This window comes from Lontra canadensis, unplaced genomic scaffold, assembly GCF_010015895.1.
Source record: "Lontra canadensis isolate GAN:19392208 unplaced genomic scaffold, GSC_riverotter_1.0 scaffold17, whole genome shotgun sequence".
Lineage (NCBI taxonomy): Eukaryota > Metazoa > Chordata > Mammalia > Carnivora > Mustelidae > Lontra > Lontra canadensis.
In genome coordinates, this window is record NW_022631011.1 from 12298004 (window position 1) to 12320797 (window position 22794).

Here is a 22794-nt window from a genome sequence, read left to right on the forward strand (position 1 = left end):
TGTTTTTATCATAAATTATATGGAAAACATTTAATTAACTGTTAAATATTGAAATATATATATATATTCTCAAAATGGAGTTATATATTATTTCTAAAGTTTCTAATTATATTTACAGTTTGACCTAGACACTTGAATCTAGCTTTTATTTAATCAAACATTTTATGAAATCATCTTATAGATCTTTCATCCTTTCTCGGAAAATTGAACAGTAAATTATTCTTTTCCAATATGAGCAAAGTATACATCAGAAGTATTTTATCAGCAACCAGAATAATATCCTTTTTTAGAATTCTTATTGAACTTTGCTTTTGGCTACCTTTTTATTGACTGTTTTCAGCTATATTGATACACAATATCAGTCTGGATCCATTTTTTTTTCAGATACAGAAAAATGTGTGAAATGCTCAAAGTTTCAAATACAGGTACATATGTTTGAAAATTAGCTACTGAGCATAAGAAATAGCTTCTTTTCCATAACTATTTTTTGCTATATTTCCAGGGTCATATTGAACCTTTGTAGTTGCATAATAACCCCTAATACATGTTGTATTTATCTCTCCTTCTCTATGGTTTTGTTTCTTGGCTGTTTCCAAATTGCATGGTTTGTGGGCAGGCACTATTGTAAGTTGCCTTACATAATTCTGCCACATAAACTTTCTTTTGACTTGCATATCCTAGGAGACATTCTTATCATGACTAATGACAATGGCCTAGCTTCTTAAAATAATCTTATATAGACTAATATTACTGAACATACTCATTTTGCTTGTCTCCTAAGCTAGGGCTGTATCTTTGGGTATTAACAGGAAACAAATATACATTGATCTACTAATATCACTAACTGTGTACTCTGATAATCATGCATTTTCATGAGCTAGCTGCCTGAACTGGATAGAACTTTGTAAGGTAGGACTGCATAAGTTCAGCTGTGAAATGAGAGCAAACAAACAAACAAACAAAAAGGCTTCATTGTCAGTAGTAGGGTGGCAGCCAAATCTGTTTCGGGGCCAAAAGCAATTTAAAATGATTTAATCTTTGGAGTGCATTTATTGGAGACCTTTAATTCATACCGTGACACAGACCCAGGTCTCTCACCCTATTTTCTTATGTGAAATGTAGGGAAGGTGACCCATTGCCATTATGCATGCTAGACCCGTCCAAGAAATTGGTAAACATGTTCCTGACATATATCATTTTGCATTCACATTATGAAGACATTTTCTGCATTTTGGGGTGGAAATACCAACTGTGGACGTACAAGCAGCACTGAAGCATTCTCCATTCCCTCTTGAGAACATCCTATTTAAAGATCCTTTCCCCAGTTTATTTTTAATTTCCACATCGAAAATACTTTTCACCTTTTTCTAATATCACGAAGGTTCTTTTTGGCATGATCTTTTTTTGCCTTCCAGTATCTCTTAATTGAATCCTAATTAAGAATTATTTCCATTTTATAGAGTCATAATATATCATAGAAAAAAAAAAAGAACTCCTCAGTGCCAGGGAAACCGTACATACCACTCTACAATAGAGTAAGTCTAATGTTAGCATTTCACATAAATATTCAAGTAAATTGGGCATAAGATGAAACGTAATTTGAAATGGAATTAGGTTAGTGGTAATAGGGCCCCAGACTGTTGGGTCAATGTTGAGTTCTCAATACTAACACTAGAACTGGCTAGTCATTGGTAGAATTAGCTCAATACCTATTGCAATTAGAGTGGTTTCAATGAAGTTTAAGATTTTTTTTTTCTATTTCTAACACATTAGTCATAGCGCATGCATCATTCTGTTTATTGACCTTTTTCTCCCTTTTTCAACATGGCCAAGAAACCATACTTATACAACTAATCATTAAAGCGTTTCATATTGTTTTAATAATATTATCAATAGATTTAGTGGTCATTTTATTTACTTTGCCTTTTTTTGCAAATCTTTCTATGTTTTCACTCTGCAGGAAATGGTGGTCCTTTAATATTGGATTAACTTTTGAATGCTATTTGTTTTTACCTATCTGCAGTATGTCATTCCTTGAAATATCTAGGCATTATACAACTTAACTATTATTGCAATCTGATCTGACTATAGATAAATAAAATTGGAGGGTATGTATTCTACTACTGATGAGCTCTTTTTTTAAAAATCCACATAAAATGACACATTTTAGGAAAATGTAAAGGCTATCATAATTGTTTTGTTCAGTCATTGGGGGAATTCTAGTGTTTCTTAGGTCATTTTTTTCCCCTGCATTTGTCCTTGTGTATATATGAACTATTACTGCTGCACTGAATGTGTTTTCTTCAATAGATTTGACTACGGTCAACTTTGGATTATGTACATTAACAGAGCAGAGAGGAGCTATGGCCCATTCAAATATCACTTATATTTGAATTTAAAATACATCTTGGTACTGAAAATTGAATGCAAGCAGGCTTAGCAATTTGGAAGGTTACACCAAAATTAAGGATGTAGTATTGTACAAAATTACTGTGAGATGTTGTCTTCCAGTACTTAATTCTCAACTTCTGCCTGAGCTCCACCCTTTGGGAATATATCACTCTTCTCCAGTTGTCTTTTTTCACGTGTATTTTATCCCAGGCTAAGCACAGTTGCCCTTCCAGTAGCATAAGTTAGGGTCCTATTAGAGGATTAAGTTTCAGAGCTTTTTCTTCTACATGTAAAATTAGAGTGACTGGTGGAAATCCAGGAGCTAAGGGGGAAAGTCAGTGTTTTCCATAGTGAGAAGAGTCTGCATATAAATGTACATATGTACACACACACGCGCGCATGCACACACACAACTTGTAGTGTGATACTGTAAACCTGCATGTATTATTCACATACGTTGCTGCCAATAATTACATTCATTTAATTCAGAGTGGAGAGCATATGCTAGGGCTAAAAGAAAATAGGCCAGAAGCCAGACAAATTCAGTTTCAGATTTCAAATCTAGCACTTCCTATCTGTGTCAGTTTTGGCAAATTATTTACTTTTTTCCTCCGCCTGTTTAGAGGGAGGTAACGATGTGCATGGTGTGGGGATATAAGTGAGTTCATATGCGTAATGTGCTTGGTGTATGGTCAACTTTGGAATGATGTTATGTTGCTTTTATCCAGTCACTACTCATGTTCCAAGCAGAGAGACAAGCAGGACAATTAACACAGCTCTGCCATCGCTCTAGTTACAGTTATGGATACAATTTCCTCTGCCCACCCTGATGTCTCTGTGCTGGGAGAGAGGAATAAAAAACGCCTTGTGTGTTCTTTTATGTCAAACTCTAGACGTCAGCATCCCTGCGAGGTCCACTGTATAAGTTTTATCGGAGGTTTCACCAGGCGCTTTGCTTTTTCCCAAGTGTAAGTCTATTAAATTAATTTCAAATGAACTTTTTGAAAAATTTTAAAATTGTATCTCTTTAAAGAATGTGTTTTCAATATGAATTGAACATCCCTCTCTAGGGACATACTCTAGAAAAACAGCATATAGTGTAGAATGTCCACATTCTTAATCTAAAAATTTAAAAATGTACGTCTTGTCTTTATCTTATCAGATCGAGAACACTTAACCCCAAGACTTTAGTTAGTATAATTTTTGTTCTCTTCTTTTCTTAAATGCTTTATTGGCTTAGTGTTTCCACTGCTAAATAGGATATTTTAACTTGCACTGGTTTCTGGTGATTTGTTACTAAAATTTTCTAGAGTTCTTGTCAACTTGTAATGAGACTAATGAACAAAATTTGTAGCCATTGTGGTGTGAAAAAATTACACTATATTAAAATTCAAGAGTTCCGAACAATTAATTTAACTTATTTTTGGCTAGGCTACCTTTCAGTTTTCTTTAAACTCTGAAGGAACAACACCAAAAAAAAAAAAAAAAAAAAAAGGTAGGAGGTGTATCTGGGTGGCCCAGTTGGCTGAGCATCCACCTCTTGATTTTGGCTGAGGTCATGATCTCATGCTCCTGAGATCAAGCCCCACATCAGGCTCCATGCTCAGTGGGAGTCTGCTCAAGATTCTCTCTCTTCCTCTCCCTCTGCCCTTCCCCCTACTTGCTCTCTCTCTCCAAAATAAATAAATCTTTAAAAAAAGAAAAAACACTGAAGGAATAACACCAACAGTAATGGTGTACGTGGGCCATTACTGTGCTGGCGAAACAATGGAGATAGTAACCAAAGTGTGTAAATTAGTCGGCACCAGATATGTGGAAACATAGGGAATTATCCTGCTGTTATAGAGGCACATTGGCTGAGAAACATAGTGTAGAGATAGAACATTTTGGTTCCACCATTATCTAGAAAATTCTTCCGTAAATAATTATAATGATGATGATAAGAACAATAATGAAAAGGATATGTAGTCATTGGACTTTGTATTTCCAGGAATTTAAAAGAGCCATCAAAGGGAAAGCCCGCAAAATACCATCAAGTGTCCCCAGATCTTCACTGTTCTCCTTTTTTGTTAATTTTTTTTTTGTAATCTGAACCATGTTATGAACGGGCAGCTTCTTGGTTATGATTTTAAGTTGCAGCACAACACGTGTGGCTGTCCCACCTGTGTTTGTTCTCGTCTGGAACCTGATGGCTTTGCTATATATCTCATTTGTTTATTTATGGCTTTTCTTTTGCATCTTGGTTGTAAACAAATATGATCGTGTGACCGTCAGCATTGCCTGTCTTGTGGTCCTAGAGTCTGAGACAGCGTTTAATAGGATTTGCTAGATCTTACTGTTGAAACAGATCTACCTATCTAGTTCTGTGATTAGTGCCAGGAGACTTTGCTCTCCAAATATATTTCCCTTCCCTATCACAGTGCCTCAAGTTTTATAGTTAGAATTTAATTTATTTGGGTGAAACCATTGACCCCTATATCTTTATTTGGACTTCAGATATCCTTGGGCAAAAAAAAGTTGGAAAATAAATGAGGCTGCTAGCTGTCATGGACATTTTGTATGATCATTTCATAAACTTGCTTCTGTCTCCCGTGTCTAGCTGGGTTTAACTCGACCATAGAGGAGTCGACAGAAAGGGAATGGGGGATGAGCTAAGTCAACATTCCTACATCTCACACCCCAGTAGTGTGGGATCTGCCTGATTTTTGTGTGAATCCCAGTGCGGCATTACATATCATAGCTTTTGAAAGGCGTATGATATTTGGAAGTTGAGAACTCAGGTCGTCAAGAAAAGTATAAAAAGTCTTTACACACCTCATTTGAAAATCTTCTCCAAAAAGAGGGAACCATTTTTTAAAATGAAATATTTTTAAAAGATGAGAGTACTGTTCAAAAATAGATAGGAGAGCCCTTTTTGCATGAGCTTGCATGAGAACTGGGTATGTAAGTATGTATGTGATGTAAGTATGTAAGTGATGAATCTCTAAATTCTACACCTAAAACTAATATTGCACTGTATGTTAACTAACTGGAATGTAAATAAAAATTGAGAGGAGAAATAAATAATAAAAGTAGAATGGAAGAATTAGATTTAAAACTATAAAATTTAAATAAGATTTCCAAATAAAATTTCTATTCAGTCATGATTTACTAAAAGAATATAATGATGTGTGCTTCTGCCCTTCCTTTTGTTCGTTTGTTTTTGTATTTTATGACTAGAGTAGATGTTTAAAAAAAAATCACACAATTACCACTGGTGGGGGGACCATTTCTCCCCTGTATGAGCACAGTTAGCCAAAGGCCTGTCCCACAGGAGGTATTCAATAAGTACTTGTTGAAGGAATAAATTCTCCTGGTCTTTGTGGAAATCCTTGCCTTTTTAATACCAACTAAATAGTATAGAGATGTTACTATAAGTAGAAATAATGAAATAAGATTAGTTAAGTTGTAAGGTTGTAAGGCTGTAAATCATGGTTGTAAGGAGTGAGTACTGCCCAATCCATGTTTACACTTAACCCCAGATTTATGCAGTTGGTTCTCAATAAGGTAAAAAAGTTATCAAACACGAGGTTTCTCATTTGCTTTTCAGGGAAAACTTCAATGTTCCATTAAATAACGCCACCTCTTTGAGGTAGGATGTAAACACTTTACTTACTTTTCCAGAGATTGGTTTATATTTATCAGATACACATTCAAACCTACATATTCTGCACATACATATACAGGTTTTACAGAAGTGATTTCTAAATATTGGAAACAGCCATTAAATTCAACATGGTACATATCATATTAGATCTACTTTTATGTTAGAGCAGCCCTATTGTTTTTGATAACTAAAAATAATACTCAGCCTAATAAGTCAGATGTGTAAAACATCCCAGAAGGGGAAAAAAAAATCAATGGCCTAGCAATTAGAGTTATTAAACAACCATTCTGAAATAGAAGACTGGTGTACCGCCATTCATCAAAATTGATTTATTTCTCATCTAGGTATAGTCAGAATTATCACAGGTGGGCAGATTAATAGTGCAAATCCATTATACTCAGAAACTGTCTTTTCGGTAGTGGAGATCATCCAAAGACATAAGAGCTCACTGAAACCGGTTAATCATCAACTTATGTCACAAACCCTGTCATTAATAATTTTTGCATTAAACGATAAGGTCCCGGGGAATAGATACACTCCTGGAAAGGGAATTAACCTTTGAAGAAACCATTAACTCTTTGGGTCCAGCCTAGTAAATTGCTCCTTCGGTGCACCCTTGTGGTGAAAGTGAGCCAATGCAGCTTTCCGACTAGGGATGATTCAGGCCTCCTAGCGGTTGATTCTCACTCAGATCCAGAGGTTTAGGTATTCCTGGGTATGGTCATTGTATAATAAATAAAATCTCCTGAATTTCTTCAAGCATATGCATGTGTATACCTGTATAAACACCTCTGTAGGTATTTAGTTGGGATAAAATATAACAAGAAAAAGGTGTAGGATGTCAATGACTAGTATGAGGTAGTAGAGAGAAAATGGTGCCAGTTTTGATGTCAGCCAGACCTGGTATAAATCCCAGATTAGGTGACTTCTGTAGGTCTGAGTCGGGCATGTATTATTTGAAGTATTTATTTGAGGCTCAGAAATAATCTATGTCAAGGTTTTAACAGTAATTGCTTCAAACATGATTGTAGTGGATGGAAACTGGTTTTTCTTTAAAAAGTAGAGTTATGTGTGGGGTGACAGATGCTATAAACAGCTTCCCATTAACTAGAGTTTGAAAGATCTATGTCTTTCTTTTGTCATCTGCACTCCTCATTGGCCTGGGGATAACATCCAGCCATGTCTTCATTCTTGACTTTCTCAGAATTGAGATTATTAGTCACTAGCTTTATCAGCAGCAGTTTTCATTTCATGATCGGTAACAAGAAACAGCCTTTGCCTATTTCTTATCTGTTTACCTGTTCTACTTCTCTCTCTCCTCTCCTCCTCATTTTTCTGGCAATGTCCTCTCCCAGTCAGCACACAGCACAGCAGAGCCATGGCTCTGCTCCTTGGGCACAGTAATAGGAAAGGAGGTGAATCCCAAAAGAATCTTGACCTAGCTGCTACTTCTGAGAATTTGGAATGCCCACTGAGAAATTTCTATCTTGGTATGCTTTTTCTCTTTAGTAAAGAACATGTAAGCATGGTATTTTTTGTCCTATGTACCCACTAGTTGTATAATTATTTGTGTAACCTAAGGTGATATTTCTCAGCTGGGCACTGTAGGCTTCTGGGCAAGCAGTTGGCTTTGTTCAAAAGCTCCAAGCCATTTAACATCCTTTACACCTGAATGTGAAGTTCCAGCCACACTAGCCCCGCTTCCTGTGAAAATCAGAACGCAGCCCTGTTCTCTATGTCAGGTCACCCTGACAGCACAGTCAACACCCTAAGATGAGAGGCATTTTCCGAAGGAAACCACGTGGCCAGTTTTCTATTTAGTATCTCCGAATATTGTTTTCATTATCTACCGGTTGTTGAGCAAGTCAAGAATTCACAATGATTTCTGCATCCTGGCACGTGGTTAGCCTCTCCTGATTCTTTGATTTTCCTGCACAGATCTTTGAGGGTTGTGTAACTTACCAGACTCGCTCAGAGTGAAGTCTAACCTTCTCCAATTTCTTCCATTTCCCCTCCAATGCCTATTTATTGCCTGCTTTGAGTAACTGCAGCAACAGTATTCTTAGGTACTTGTTTGAAAAGAAGCGCTGTGTCCTCGCTGACCAGCAGGAAGTAGTCAAGGTAAACTTTAACAGAGGGGGTTAGAGACGGAGCTAAGAAGAGCTTGAACGTGCTGATGAATTCTGTACCAGGAAGGCTGAGTTCTAGCTGGCCTTCCCTCAGCCCCGGGAAAAACACTAGTATATCATCTTATACACACACTTCAAAAGAAATCAAGAGAGGAAGTAAATTCCCCCCACTTCCCAGGTGTGTAATTGTGTACTTTAATGTAGCTTGTCATGCTGCAAGTAATTGTATAAGCATTTGCTTTGCTGAGTCATTTTATTTACATGCAATATTTAGGGATTCTCTTTATTTTACTATTAGGAAACATGCATGAAGTAAAACTTTTCACTGCCCATCTGCTCATTTTTTTTCATCTAATATAAGAATTCTCTGTGATGACAATCTGTTCCTTAACAGGCAAATATTCTAACATAAGAAGCGACAAAAATAGCATTCACAACTTTAGAGATCTAGTGCCAGTTGATTTGATTATCTCTTTTGATGTTGTCTCATTTGCTCAATTGATGACTATTTTAATTATTCTAAAATACAGCTCCAAATTAAAGATGCACATCATTATAAAAGAGATAAAAGAGAATAAGTTCTTTTTTGCAAAGCAACATAGCTAAGTTTGAACCGTAATCAATGAAGCAAAACTGTTTTCAGGAAAATTTAATTAATTATAATTAAATTAACTCTCATGCTCTTTCTTGTTTGCCTATGCCTTCATCTAGTCATGTATAATGGTATAGGGCTCCATTCAACTGCTTTGCCCTGGAATGCTGTTACCTCTCTGCTTACCTCCTCAAATTTCATCACGTGGTGGATTTCTGTGCTTCTGCCCAAGCTGAGTGTCTTTGCCTTCTTCCTCCCACTCTAACATTTGCCTGTCCCCGGAGGACACGGACTTACGCCACCGCGCTGCTTTCCAAATCATTCCTTCCTCTCACACTACGTAGTATTTGATGCCTTTGCTTCACATTTTCAGATTGCTTTGAGCTATCTACAAATTGACCTGAACTGTCTAGAAATATCCCTGCATGCCTTAGACCTTCCTTAGGCCTTCATTTTAAATTTGACCACATACCCAGCATCTTCTCTCAACATCACAACAAAGATCTTTGGATTGACAGACTGCATTCTTCTACTTTAGACCAGTGTTTTTTTGTATTATAGATAACAGACCATTAGTGAGTTATCAAGTCAATTTTGTGGGTTGTAAACACTTTAAAAAAATGAAATAGAGGGGAACCTGGGTGCCTGGGTAGCTCAGCCGGTTAAGCCTCTGTCTTCTGCTCATGTCATGATCCCAGGGTTCTTGGATGGAGCCCCGTATGAGACTCCCTGTTCAGTGGGGAGTCTGCTTCTCCCTCTCCCTCTGCGTGCCTCTCCTTCTGCTTGTGCCTTTTTTTTTTCTCTCTCTCTCTCTCTCACAAGTAAATAAACTCTTTAAAAAAAAAAAGAATAGAAAGCAAAAGAAATGATCAGTTTTACTTTATAAATGTTTGTGTGTGCTAGCTTATGATGGGAAATCTATTTACACTTGTACTGTTGGTCTAAAAAGCTGGAAAACACTGGAAAAAAGCTGGGACGGTGATTTCAAATTGCCTGCATACTTTCCAATGATAACTTCCATCTATCCTACTTCTCACTCCAGTTCTTGGTACATTCTTAGATTTTCCTGACAAGCTCTTTGTTTCAAGTTTAAAATTATGGGGCCCCTGGGTGGTGTAGTTGGTTAAGCGTCCCACTCTTTGTTTTGGCTCAGGTCATGATCTCACATTTCGAGATCAAGCCCTGCTAGGATCCCTTCTTCAGGCTCCATGCTCAGTGGAGTCTGCTAGAGTTTCTTCTTCCTCTCCTCCTTCTACTCACCCCCCTTCCCGTCTCATAAATAAATAAATCTTTAAAAAAATAAAATTATTTTCAGGCTCTAACTCATATGTAGATATTTTTAAAAGATTTTGTTTATTTATTTGACAGAAAGACATATAAGTGAGAGAGGGAACACAAGCAGGGGGAGTAGGAGAGGGAGAAGCAGGCCTCTTGCTGAGCGGGGATTCTGATATGGGACTCGATCCCAGGACTCTAGGATCATGACCTGAGCTGAAGGCAGATGCTTAACAACTGAGCCACCCAGGCACCAATCTAACTCATATTTTCATTCATTTTAGGTAAATGTATCCTGTGAGATTGCCAGATTTAATAAATAGGACACAGGATGCCCAGTTTTATTTGAATTTCAGATAAACAATAATTTTTAATATGTTTGCCCCAATATTGCATGTTTATCTGGAATTCATATTTAATTGGCCATGCTGTGTTTTATCTACTATCATTAATCCTATTCAAAAATCAGCACTAGACCCTCAGGGTAGAAAAAACTGTGTGCAAAATAAACACTATACTAAGTCCCCAAATAAGTGTAAGGATGATCTGATTTTGCCATGTTATACCCAGTTGCTTTTTTAAAAATTAGAAATTTAATTCGTCTAGTTGTGACAAATAGTACAACTCAGCACTAGATATTCAACCCAGGGCAGGTCATCCTCTTAACTAAGTGAGAAAAGCAAGGGGAGCTGATGAATGATCCAAGAAGAAGGAAAATGATCAGAAAAGAAAGAAGGAAAAGTGGACAGTAGTATGGACTGGAAGTAGCAAACGAGAATAGTACCAGAATCCTAGCAGATCAAACAGTAGTGCAGGATTCTTAGGAACTCACCCCAAACCTGAGAATCCTATCATGAAACAGTGGTGACTTTGGGCTTGAGGTGCAAATGTAGCAGCGTCCTGGTTTTGATATTGGTGAGATTATTAAGGTCCAGGAATTCACTTGGTCATATCACAGATGTTTAGAGGTCAGACCGACACAACAGAACACCAGATCTTTCTGAAACAGTAGCTAGAGTTTGAAGCAAAAATTGTCGAGGTCCAGAAGGAATGCAGACTTGATGTAGGCAGACCAAATGTCTGGCTTTTTGTCTGTTGATTTTTACTATGCATGGACTTTTTACCTAAGAATATTTATGTTGAGTTCTGATGGAAGCATTTTTCAGATTCACTTTCAGATTCATTTTTCAGATTCACTTACCAATAGGTGATTCCAATAATTTGATGTATCCAGGCACATTAGTGGTGTAGAACCATATCTAGCCGTATTCAGGGATAATTATACTGTCCGTGCATTCAGTAGGTATTTATTGAAGAAGTAAATGTTTAGGTGAAAAATGTCTTCATCTTTGAAAGATGGTTTCCATATGCACCTCTGCAAATTAATAATTACCTCTGTAGAAGTACAATGATGCTTACTATGCATCTTTTTCATGCCTGAGATGGGTAAAAGAGAACTTATATAAATACAAGGGCAAATCATTGGCTAGACATTTCAATTTTGTAATACACCTAGAAAAATGTCTGAGCAAGGTGTTATAACATTTGCAAACTTTTTTTTTTTTTTTAGTAGTCCAAATTCCCTCCTTTCAAATGTATTCAAAGATCTACAATGACTAGAGTAGATAAAGGCAGGGTAGCCTTGTTGAATAAGAGATGTTACGCTGAACCAAGACTTCCATTCCCCAGATAGATGTTTCTCTGGACCATGATGTTGCTATTTCTTTAGGAATCAGGACATATGAGGTCTTTAATAGCATTTAGATTTATAGGTTTTTTTCAATGATAGTTAAATTTTATTAGTTTTTAAAAATACGTTTTCTAGAGTTGCATAGTAATGTACATTGCGGCAGCACAATGTTAAATATCACAATACTAAATATAACAAGATAAACAAATTTCACTAAGAGATTATTTCTAATTTATTTTTTGTTCAGAATCTCAAGAGTATACATAAGAGAAAATATCATAAGTTTGGCCCCAAGGGCAAATTCTTCCATAAGTGTACTGCTTGGTGTTCAGCAACAAACATGTTTTTAATGTTATTATTCCAGTAAAATAAAAGTATTATTGTTATTCTCTAAATTTATTTTATAAAGTAAAGGCAAGATTAATTTAAAAATAGAATGATTAGACCAGTTTTATCTACTCTGAGGCTCACCATCTGAAACGGAGCCCACTATATCAAGGCAGCAAGGTGAGGAGTATTTTAATTTATAATGAAATTCAGCATTGCCTCCTACTTTTCCAAAGTAATGATATTTTGTAACATTAAGTTTGTTTTTGTTTTGTTTTTGCTAAAATCTTAGTGAACTTAGGACAAAATGGTGTGATAATTTGGTGGGTAGATCTTTTGACTTTAGACATTCTGTTTTGCTTTAAAAAGTGATTGCCAGTGCTTATGACTCACCAGTGTCCAGCTCACGGGTTAGGCTTGCCTCTTAAGCCGAGAATGACTTCTCTACTGGTGAATTTCCTTGAATAATTGGACTTATTCCTTCAGAAATAGGCTATTCATACTCCTTCTTGTACTTTCTATTAAAAGTGGAAGTCCTCTGCACTGAGTTCCTGGCTGCTAAATATTACAACATTGTTGCAAAGCCCACCACTTCAGCCCTCAGTTCGGCTGAACAGCCTCTTGTTAATTTCCTCCAGGTGGCGCGCTCCATTGTTACTGTGGAGTCTGAGGTGTTTCTTGTTGAACTTTGTAACATAAGCCCATATACTGAGAATTTGACTGCCTCTTGTATTCAGAATGTATTCAAACTTGTTAGAGCATCTTAAACTTACAAAGAACCACACACTGGGGAACTTTATAAACATTTCAGGATATTAACTTATGCTGTGAGGTTAATATTCCAACTCTTTATGGATGAGACCATCTCTTTCTTTCTTTTTGAATGCTGATGAACAGGAGAGGCTATGAAATATAGTGATTAAGGTGATAGTCTCTGAAACCAGATTATCACCCGAGTCCTTTCTCTTTACATGTTTGACGAGTTATACAACCTCTCTGAAGCTTAGTTTCCTCACCTGTTAAACCGAGATGAGAGTGGTGATGCTAGTAATCTAACCCTAGGATTGTTGGGAGGATCTAAGGATAAAACCCATGTAAAGTCCTTGCTTAGTATAATCCAGTTATTAAGGACTCAATTAAGGGAAAACTTAAAGATATATGTATTATGTAGGAAGTACTTCCTTTTGTCTAAAACAGCAACAGTGTGTAATAGTTGTCATATACTAAGTGAGAATTTTGATTTTTGAACTGTCCAGTCTCTACCATATCAGGAGCCAGAGTCCTGGAGGTATATGTGACCACTGAATACATTTAGAGCACCTTTCCACAGAAAATGTTCAGAAATTAAGCAGTTAAAATTAGAGAAAAGGCTTGGGACTGAGGAAGAAAGGTGTAGGGCAAATAGCCCTGTTTTAAAATTCTTCTCTGTTAGCAACATTGCTATCAAAATTTTATGGCTTCAGTTAATGAGATAAACTTCCGTCCTGTAATTGAAACACACAGTCTGAGAAAATGCAGCAAAGCAATGGTTTATTGTTATATTGTTTTGATTAACTAAGTTCTTCAATTTTTCTAACTTATATGTTATTTCATGTATTTAGCTCCAGGTAGGAATGATTTACTTCTGAAGAGAATGCTCTGCTATTCAAAAATAAATGTAAGAAAATTTTAGGAATTATATATTATTGAATTTACAAGATAAGATTTACAAATCAATTTAACCACAGTTGCTCTTTTATTTCATTTTTTACATTTTATTTTTTTTAGGTCTCTGCCATTTTGACCCTAACTGAACTGTGTTGAGAGGAAGTTAGAATATGGCTTTATAGTTGTAAGGTTTTGAAAAAATATTGTTTCTCCTTTCTTCAGAGTAGCAGGGACATTGGCAGGGTAAACTGCCCATCTTCTTTTCAATCATAATATGTGCTAGTAAACTTTTCAAAAATGTGTCCCCAATAGTTTGTTGTTGTTGTGTTAACCCACAAGTGGAAGATCAATAGCAGTGCCCCTTGTAGGACTTGATCACGAGGCCTTCCTCAGGTGGGTCTGTTTATCATTAGATTACTAATGTTGTACTGTCTTGCTGTCAAGATCAATTTCATTGTTTAATCTATCAAAAGATGCCGCAGCTCAGTTATTTTTATGTAGATGTATTACCATATTTTTTGATGGGAGAAATTGTTTCTACTTTGAATTTATGATAATAATCTGATTCATGATATTTGGCATTATTGATGAACTCCAGTTTTAATGGATTTAGGATGTAATAGTTTAATTGAAAACAGTATTAATGATGTCCAAAACAGAGGAATTAAGGTCTTTCAAAATGGTAAGTAATGAAGAAATATGTTTGCCACAACATCCCCACCCCTTAACCAGAGCTATTTCAAAGTTAAAAGCAACCCCAACAGATCTTCAGATGTAGCTCAATTTTCACATGTACTGACTTTGTCCTATGAGGATACTTTGATACATCAGGTGTTTTTGAAATACACAGTTTTTAAAAATCTAGCTTGACATTTCTATTTTCCTTGGACACTACACATTTCTCTCTCTGTTGGATAAGCCCACCATGGTCCATTCAATTTATAGAAATTGACAAGGATTTGGGAGATCCAGGCTTGAGTTCCAGCCCTTTGCTTTACCCTCTGTTGTGTAACAATGGCAGTTCCTTTCATCTCTTCATACTGGTCACTCCACTTATGAGAAAATTACTGTAAAATCTGTTTAGATACTGTCTAAAATAATGAATGCCAAAAGTCAATGAAAAATAGAAAGCACCGTATGAATCTAAGAAAACAAGTCTAGATTCACAGAAAAAGGAAGCATTTCTATGAAAGAGATACCTCATAATTATTTACATGATAAACAGTGTTTGGTCATTAGTTTGTAAATTTCAATATGGCTAGGTTCTTGCCCTTCCTTTGGATGTTAAATTTCAATTATAAGCAATATTTGTGGCTTGGCATAAGACAGTTGTCATTTTAGTGTTTGGCTCAGAGAGACCAAGACTAATATCCATTCGTGTTTTGTATTGCTTATTACTAACAGGAGACAGTGTTTCTGCATGGACAAATTCTAAGTAAAAACCCTATCCTTTCAAAATATAAAGATATTTCTAAGAATACATTTTCCAGTGAAGTATTAATCTCATCGTTTTCTAGAAAATGTCCTGTACTCTATATTCAAAGCTCAATTTTTATCCCAAAACAAATCATTAGATTTGAAGAATGGGTCAAGGAAATAGACATTTATGAATAATTAGAGCATTTTATGATATTAATTATAGTATTAGTGGAATAGGATTTCAAGTATCCGAGTCAAAATATTTTTCAATTTCGGTTCCTTACTTCTAGGTTTTATTTGCAACTGCTATTACATATTGCATAAAGGATGTTAGGACTTTGATGAATGGACAGCCTAGCATCCCTGAGTTTTATCATCGTTTATGAATATCTATTTAAAGTTGACTTAGCATTTCAAATGTTCACTCCCAGCAAATGGAAACGAGACCTTTCATTAGAGGAGGAACCATAAGGGCATTTAGCCCTTGCCTCAATTTCTAAAGACGCTTCACGTACGGGCTTTCAATGTTATCTCTAAATGGGGTTACCAGAGGATACCGACAGGATCAAAAGACAGGGCTTTAATTATGGAATATACTTATTCAAATGTAGCATAATTTAAGAACTTTTTAAGACTATTTCTTCACTTTTAAAAATACTCTAAGAACTTCAGCAATGAAGGTTGCCTAGGATTCTTAATTTCAAAGAAGGCTGGGAGGAAAAATTCTAGATAAGGAAAAAGAAATTATTTTCCGTCTTCACCTGCATGGCAAGAGACATATTATTTCAGGAATGAGTGTGAGATGTGAAGAGTCTGTTCTCAGGGTCTTTTGTCCTTGTGCTTAAGGAGATTCCATGGTCTGTGGGCCCCCGTGAGCATGAGGTGGGGAAGAAAGGATTCAAGGAGAGTGGAATGACTTGGCAGGTCTCCCCATAAAATGGATTCTGAACACCAAGAAAAGTCCCCCCCCAAATAAGTGCTTTTATCCACTTACATAACATGTAGTGACATGCCAAGTGTTGTGCCAGAATAACATTGAGAGAGTAATGTGATAAAATACTTGCTGAAATTTTTTCTAAGATACCAAGTGGGACTTTTTATTTTTTCCATGTGCACACGAACAGAAACATATTTGTGACCATTACAGGTACTCTGTTTTTCAGAGTTAAGCTATAAAAGAAATGTAATGTGATTAATAATTATTATCCAAGCAATGGATTTGGAGCAACATAACGCTAAGACAAGTAATACAGTTGACTCGGGTCCATGATAAACCTGTCTAGGGGGGATTCCTACACAGGTGCCTTCTTAGCATCGGGCAAAGGGCAGGGTGTCTTCAAGTTCACTGTTTGCCCATCATTTTTCAATGGAAGGTTTCTCTTATATAAGGAGAGAAAGATGTAATAGAAATCCCTTATGAAAATCAATAGGACGTTCTTCTCAAATCCTATTTGTTAAATTTACTGTTTGGCCCCCTAGTTCTAATGGACTATGACACTCTGTGAGATAAAATACCAGGACCAGGCATGTCTCATGGATTTTTGTTTTTTTTTTTTAACTTCTGAATTGTTTTAATATAGGTTTTCAGAGAGTCAGGAAAAAAAAAAGATCTCTAGTTAGATAAACAAATCAGGCAAAGGTATGAGTTCCCTCAGTAAAATACATGAATAGGAATCAAATGTGTGTGTGTGTGTGTGTGTGTGTCTAGTTAGGGGAAATAACATAAGAGAAAGTGAGAATTTAAATTATGTATATATTTCCTTATTCAATAACTAATATAAAATAGTTTGATGAAATACTTTCAAATTGTTCTGTTTATTTTTCTCTCATGATTCTTTGTACAGTATGAAGAGGGATGTTTTAAAACTGGACAACAAATTTATTTTACACATGATAGTTATATTAAAACCTTAGTAGAGGGGCGCCTGGGTGGCTCAGTCATTAAGCCTCTGCCTTCGGTTCAGGTCATGATCCTAGGGTCCTGGGATCGAGCCTCGAATCAGGCTTCCTGCACAGTGGGACGCCTACTTCTCCCTCTCCCACTCCTGCTTGCTTGTATTCCCTCTCTCACTTGCGTCTCTCTCTGTCAAATAAATAAATGAAATCTTAAAACAAAACCCTAGTAGAGTTGAATTTTAATACCTGTGTATGGATAATCCATGGAAGATTTTAACTGTGGACTTGTATCTTCTCTTTGGTGTTCTTAAGTCTTTTTTGCCCTGATATAGGATGAGTGATGCAAATTGATTTTATTATGAAATGCAAGACGAAGTGTGCTTTACAATTTTAGATTTTAGTGTGTGGGGTTTCTTCAATGTTGTGGTCTTTCTACAGCATGAATAAATAAAAGTTGACCCCATCACTATTAATGGAACTGGTGCAGCCTTGCACTGAATTTACATAAGGTGCATACTTTCTTCCCTTTCTACAATCTTAAAATACAGTAGTGTTCATAACAGCTGTGCATGTACCTGAGAAATTGTCTGTAGCATTTATGTCTAATTCCCAATTCATTTCTTCTTCTTTATCTTCTATTTCGCCTACCAACGTTAGTGTTATGGTGGAAGACTAATGCCCAGTATCGTACTTCTTAGTAGCACTGTCTGGGTCTGTGTTCGCTTTTATTTAGAGATATTTAACCATCTGTCAGCTTTACTTTAGAAGTTATTTGCTTTGATGACAGAAATACCTTGGTTTTCGAAAAGTTAGTATTTTAAAAATTACTGATGGCAGTATTGATTTCTAATGTGATTCTAGATCATGGTTCTGAAAATTGAAGTTGTATAGGGTATAGGGAAGGCTTGCTCTGACAATCAGTGAGCTTTGTGGACATAAATGATGAAAGACTGGCATAAGATAACAAACGGAAGGAGTGGCCAAAATGCATTTCCAATGTGTCATTTTCTGTGGAAGGGATGATTCACTGCAGTAAATATATATACGAGTTCTCTTAGAATTACCTGTTATTTTCAACTAAAATGTTTTGAAAAAGCAGTAATGAAGAAATGTTCGTTAATTCAAATCCAAAGTTTCTTGTTTTGAGTGGGGGCTAAATTTAAAAAAATATGTAAAATTGGATAAAACTATGATGGTGCTAGCAGTAAGTTTAAAAACAACGTTGACAATTTTTGATCAGGAAAATTTACTACGCTCTCTGCACACTGTGATTACTTTTCCTAAAAGAAATGCAGAAATACAAATAGATCTCCACCCAGATGTGGTTGGTTTTTTTTCTCCTCCACATCACATTATTAGCTATTATTAAGAGACACGCAGTCAAGTTGGATAGATATTTCTTGAAATGATGCATGATGTGCGGTGCATGCTTTCATTGTGCTTTCTGCCATTATGGAACAATGAGTCTTATTTGGAAATACAGTGATCATTTCTGTTGACTCATACTCAGTCAGCTTATATAATAACACCTCTATTTTGTGAATCATTTCAGATTTCAGAGAGCTATGCCTTCCTACCAAGAGAAGCGGTGACACGGTTTCTAATGAGCTGCTCAGAGTGCCAGAAAAGAATGCATTTAAACCCAGATGGAACAGATCACAAAGGTAGCCACAGTGTCAAATAGTGAGATTTAAAGTAATTTTATTCATAATGGCAATTTATATCTCACATTTTTATAAGAATGTAGTAGACTGAAACAGTTCAACAAGTCAGATCATCTCATTTATTGGAGTAGGAGGCAGTGAATTTTGAATACCCACTTACAGAGGAAGTCTGTGCCCTTTCTCTGAAGAAAGGCAGTTTGGGCTGTGGCAAATAATTTTTTTCCTATAATAATATTTTAACTTTCACATATTGTGTGTATTGCATAGTATGTTAAATATATTTAGCAAGGAAATTGATGTTCCATCGGTGTCCTTTTAAACCTACCAATTCCTTATTTCTGAAAGTGATGAGTAGCGCAGAGCTCCTCCACTGAGTTTTTACGTGCAGGTTATAATATGTCTTTAGTGCTCTTTAAAAATTATGTAGATGTTTTTCCTAATCTATCAGTTTCTCTCAGAGTTTAAATTAGTCTCAAAAATACATTTAGGCTAGTCCATTCCCATGTGTTGGGGGATGAATAAACAAAAAGAAAAAGATCAAAGAAAAAACACACAAATCTCCTTTTTCACTCAAGTATCACATAGAGAAAGTAGTTATGCAGCAAAGGCGAAAACTACGAAAAATACAGGTAATTGTGTTTAATCACTATGTTGGCTTCACCCACTGTTACTGGGGTATCAAAAAGCTCTGCAGTTAGAAATAACTAAATCTGTATCGTTAATTTGTCCCATGTACCTTTGTATAGTTATTTTTTCCTACAACTCATCCATACGGCTACCAATCTCTTAAAGACTTGGTATCTAGAATCCTGTTTCAATGTGAACAAATTGGATCATTCTGAAATTACAGGTAGAATGCGGTATCACTTTCATACCCATTAAAAATGCTTTATTACAGATAATGGAAAACCTCCCACTTTGGTGACCAGCATGATTGACTACAACATGCCGATTACCATGGCCTATATGAAGCACATGAAACTGCAGCTGCTAAATTCACAGCAAGATGAGGTAAAATGGAAATATCTACTTCTGAGTCAGAATGAAGTTTGATAACCATGACTATCATATTAAGCATGACGGCATTTTGAAGACGGTAATTTATTTTTTAATGAAAGGAATGTCACTGGGATAAATGGACAGAAACTTCTGGTCCTTGAGAGAGAGTCCCTGTCTCAACACAGTTACCTTTGTGTTCTGTGAGAATGTGCTCGTTCCCAAGAGAGATTCATTTTTCCTTAATTGACTGCCATCAAGCTGGCCTCCGTAAAGGGCTAGAAAGTTCAGGGGAAGATATCCCAGATGAGTGAGTACTCAAGGAAAGTATCCAAGCCTTTAGTACAAAGGTGATTTTGCCTGGAAGTCAAAAAAAGTCATTTTAATAAGAATTTCAAGTATAATAAATTTTCTACCATCTAAATCTTTCATGTGTTTTAATGCTTTTTTTTTTCATTATTCTCTATATTAGTTTGTCTACTTCTCTGCATTTTCTAGAGATAAGTTATGGTGATCCTTCCTAATTAGAGATATTTTGATGTTTCCAGTTATTCTGTTTGATTTGTACCGTAAGAATCTAGAAATGTGCTTGCTGGCATGTATTAGACACAAATGCACATTTGTTTACTCTTCTCTAGGATACTAATTAACTGATCAGTTAATCAGTTAATCAGGCAGAGGCCAAGTTATATATATATTACCCCCAAAACCTGTAGCAATGGGGGCTTAGGAAATCCCCTTAAACTGGTTAGTGGCCATTAATCAATGGGCACATTCAAATTATCAATATTAGGAATAGTTTCTCAGGCTAATACATACACTCCTTCTTAAAATTTCTCCATAACAGGAAATGTGGTTAAATACCTTTCAAATATAGCATTATTTGGTATAGTATAAAATTCTTTCAATTTTACTTTGTTGAACTTACTTTATTTAATAAAACTCATTCTTTTTTGTTTTCCTCCATATTTGAATAGGTTTAATCTTAAAACAATATTTGTAAAATTGTTTTATCTCAAAAAGTAAGGGTATACTCTATGAGATGATCTGTATCTGTACAGTGGCAGTTCAGATTTTATATTACCAGATGGCTACATATAAATGATTAAACAAATAGTAATAAAATCACTGGGTTAAAGACATGAGAGACAACTAAAAAAACATTAATGTTCATCCATCCTGGAGAATGGAATAATTATTCCCATCATTTATTATATAATTGGAAAAAAATTTAAAACCTCATAAACTGGTTCGAGCTGTCAAATTATTTGTAGGAAGCTCATTTAGATGTTGGTACATTTATTTCTAGGCTAAAAAGTAAGAAGATCAACTTTGTGCCAACAGTACAGCCCACATATGCTGAATCCTTCTGGCTTCTAAAACATCACAACTATTTCACACAAAGGAAGTAGATTCTTTTAATTTATAACTGGATTAGGAAAATGACTCTCAATCTTACATTTTGAAGATACCAATTGGTTGTACACTGCCTCAAAAATATTCAGATAAGTGACTAGATCATTTGTAAAATTTTAGAAGTTATGATTATTGAAAGATAGGAAGGTGATTAAGTAAATCACATTAAAAAGGAATTCAAGTGAGATATTTCTTTGTGCTCAGTTATATTTAAAATTTATTGTGTTAATTAATTCAACAATTATTTATTGAGTACCTTCTATGTAACTGGTCCTCTTGTAGGTAATGGAGGTAAACAGAGAGTAAATTGACAAAAATCTTTCCCTTATTAAACTTAATTCTAGTGAGGGGGAGAAAAGAAAGGAAGTAAGCAATGAAAGTATGTTTATGAGAAGATACAAAATGCGATTGAGAAAAATAAAGACAGGAATGGGAATTCCTTTAGGATTACAAAATGCCTTATCCAATGTAAGATCAGTTGACCTTCTTATAAATTGTTGATGGAGTTTAAGCCAGAATAAATTTACAGGGAGAGAGTTAGATAATAATTATTAAGGACTTTTAAAAGTTATTCATAGACTTTGATTAGAAATTCATACTCAAGGGTGTGATGAATGCAACAATTTGTATATTAGGATGTTTGTTGCATTGCGAATAATTAGAAGTATCTTCAAGATCCAATGATGAGGAATTGTCGGATCGTCACTGCCCAATATGATAGCCACCAGCCCTATGTGGATATTTAAATTTAATTGAAAATTAGTTAAATTAAAGTTGAATTTTCAGTTCTTCAGTTGCACTAGCCATGTTTCAAGTGCTCAATAGCCAAGTGTGGCTCGTAATCACCTGAGTAGGGAGTATTCAAGAATCCATTCCATCAGCACAGAATGGTTTTCTGAACATTACTGGCTAAATAACCAGCATTAGAGGCGCCCCCTGGAGCTTATCAGACTGCATGTTGCAGGACCCCCACCCCAAGATTCTGATTCTAGACATAGTGTGTGACACCTGGTGATCTGAATTTTTATCAATATCTACCCTCTTGCACACTAAGGTCTGAGGTGGTGCACTTCATGGAAAGGCCAGTAACATAGGCTTTACGTTGATTTGAGCATAAGGTAACTGACAAACAGAACAAAGATGAGATTGGTGAGAGTGGTTTTCAAACAATCTTATGGAAACCCCTTAATGTTTGACAGAGCAGCTTCCACATTACGTGGTAGATTTAGATGGCCTTGAATATAGCTGCAAATTTATGAGCATAGAAGAGGACCTCTCTGAAGTGGAAAGATTAACAGTAGTCAATGAACAGGACTGGTGGGGATAGAAATGGGAGGTGGGTAGATAACTAGGAGACCATTATTAATCATTTGGGAAATGGCAACATGAGATCAGAACAGTAACAATGGAAACCAAGAGTTACATTCTACAGATCCTTTAGAAGTAAAATCTGGAACCTGAAAACTAAAATAAGATATGGAACAGTGATCAGAGATCTGAATTTTGCACAATGGTCTTAAAAGGACCGGGAATGAAATTATTTATTACAGGAAAATATGTATTCTGATTTTTAAAGCTTAAGTTTTAGGGAAGCAAATGCTATGATAATTGGCTATGGTTTTCATTATGATAAGATTTTAGTAACATAAGGAATTAGGCCACACTGTGGGATGTGAAGACTCTTTTTCTGGTTATCATTCAGAACA

At 35.7% G+C, this 22794-nt stretch overlaps 1 protein-coding gene across 6 annotated transcripts in view; it reads left to right on the forward strand.

Annotated features, from left to right (window-relative positions):
* Positions 1-22794, forward strand: part of NOL4 (nucleolar protein 4) — a 390701-nt gene that overhangs the window by 90338 nt on the left and 277569 nt on the right. For 5 of the 6 annotated variants that reach the window (XR_004382911.1, XM_032859653.1, XM_032859654.1 and 2 more), the window contains exons 3-4: positions 18565-18676; positions 19575-19687. Coding sequence is in view for 5 of the 6 variants with exons in the window: in XM_032859653.1 (XP_032715544.1) it covers positions 18565-18676; positions 19575-19687 (225 nt within the window). In the remaining variant the exon portion in view is untranslated. Of the gene's footprint in view, positions 1-393; positions 426-18564; positions 18677-19574; positions 19688-22794 lie in introns of those variants that run through there. The other variant, XM_032859656.1, reaches the window with a different exon arrangement.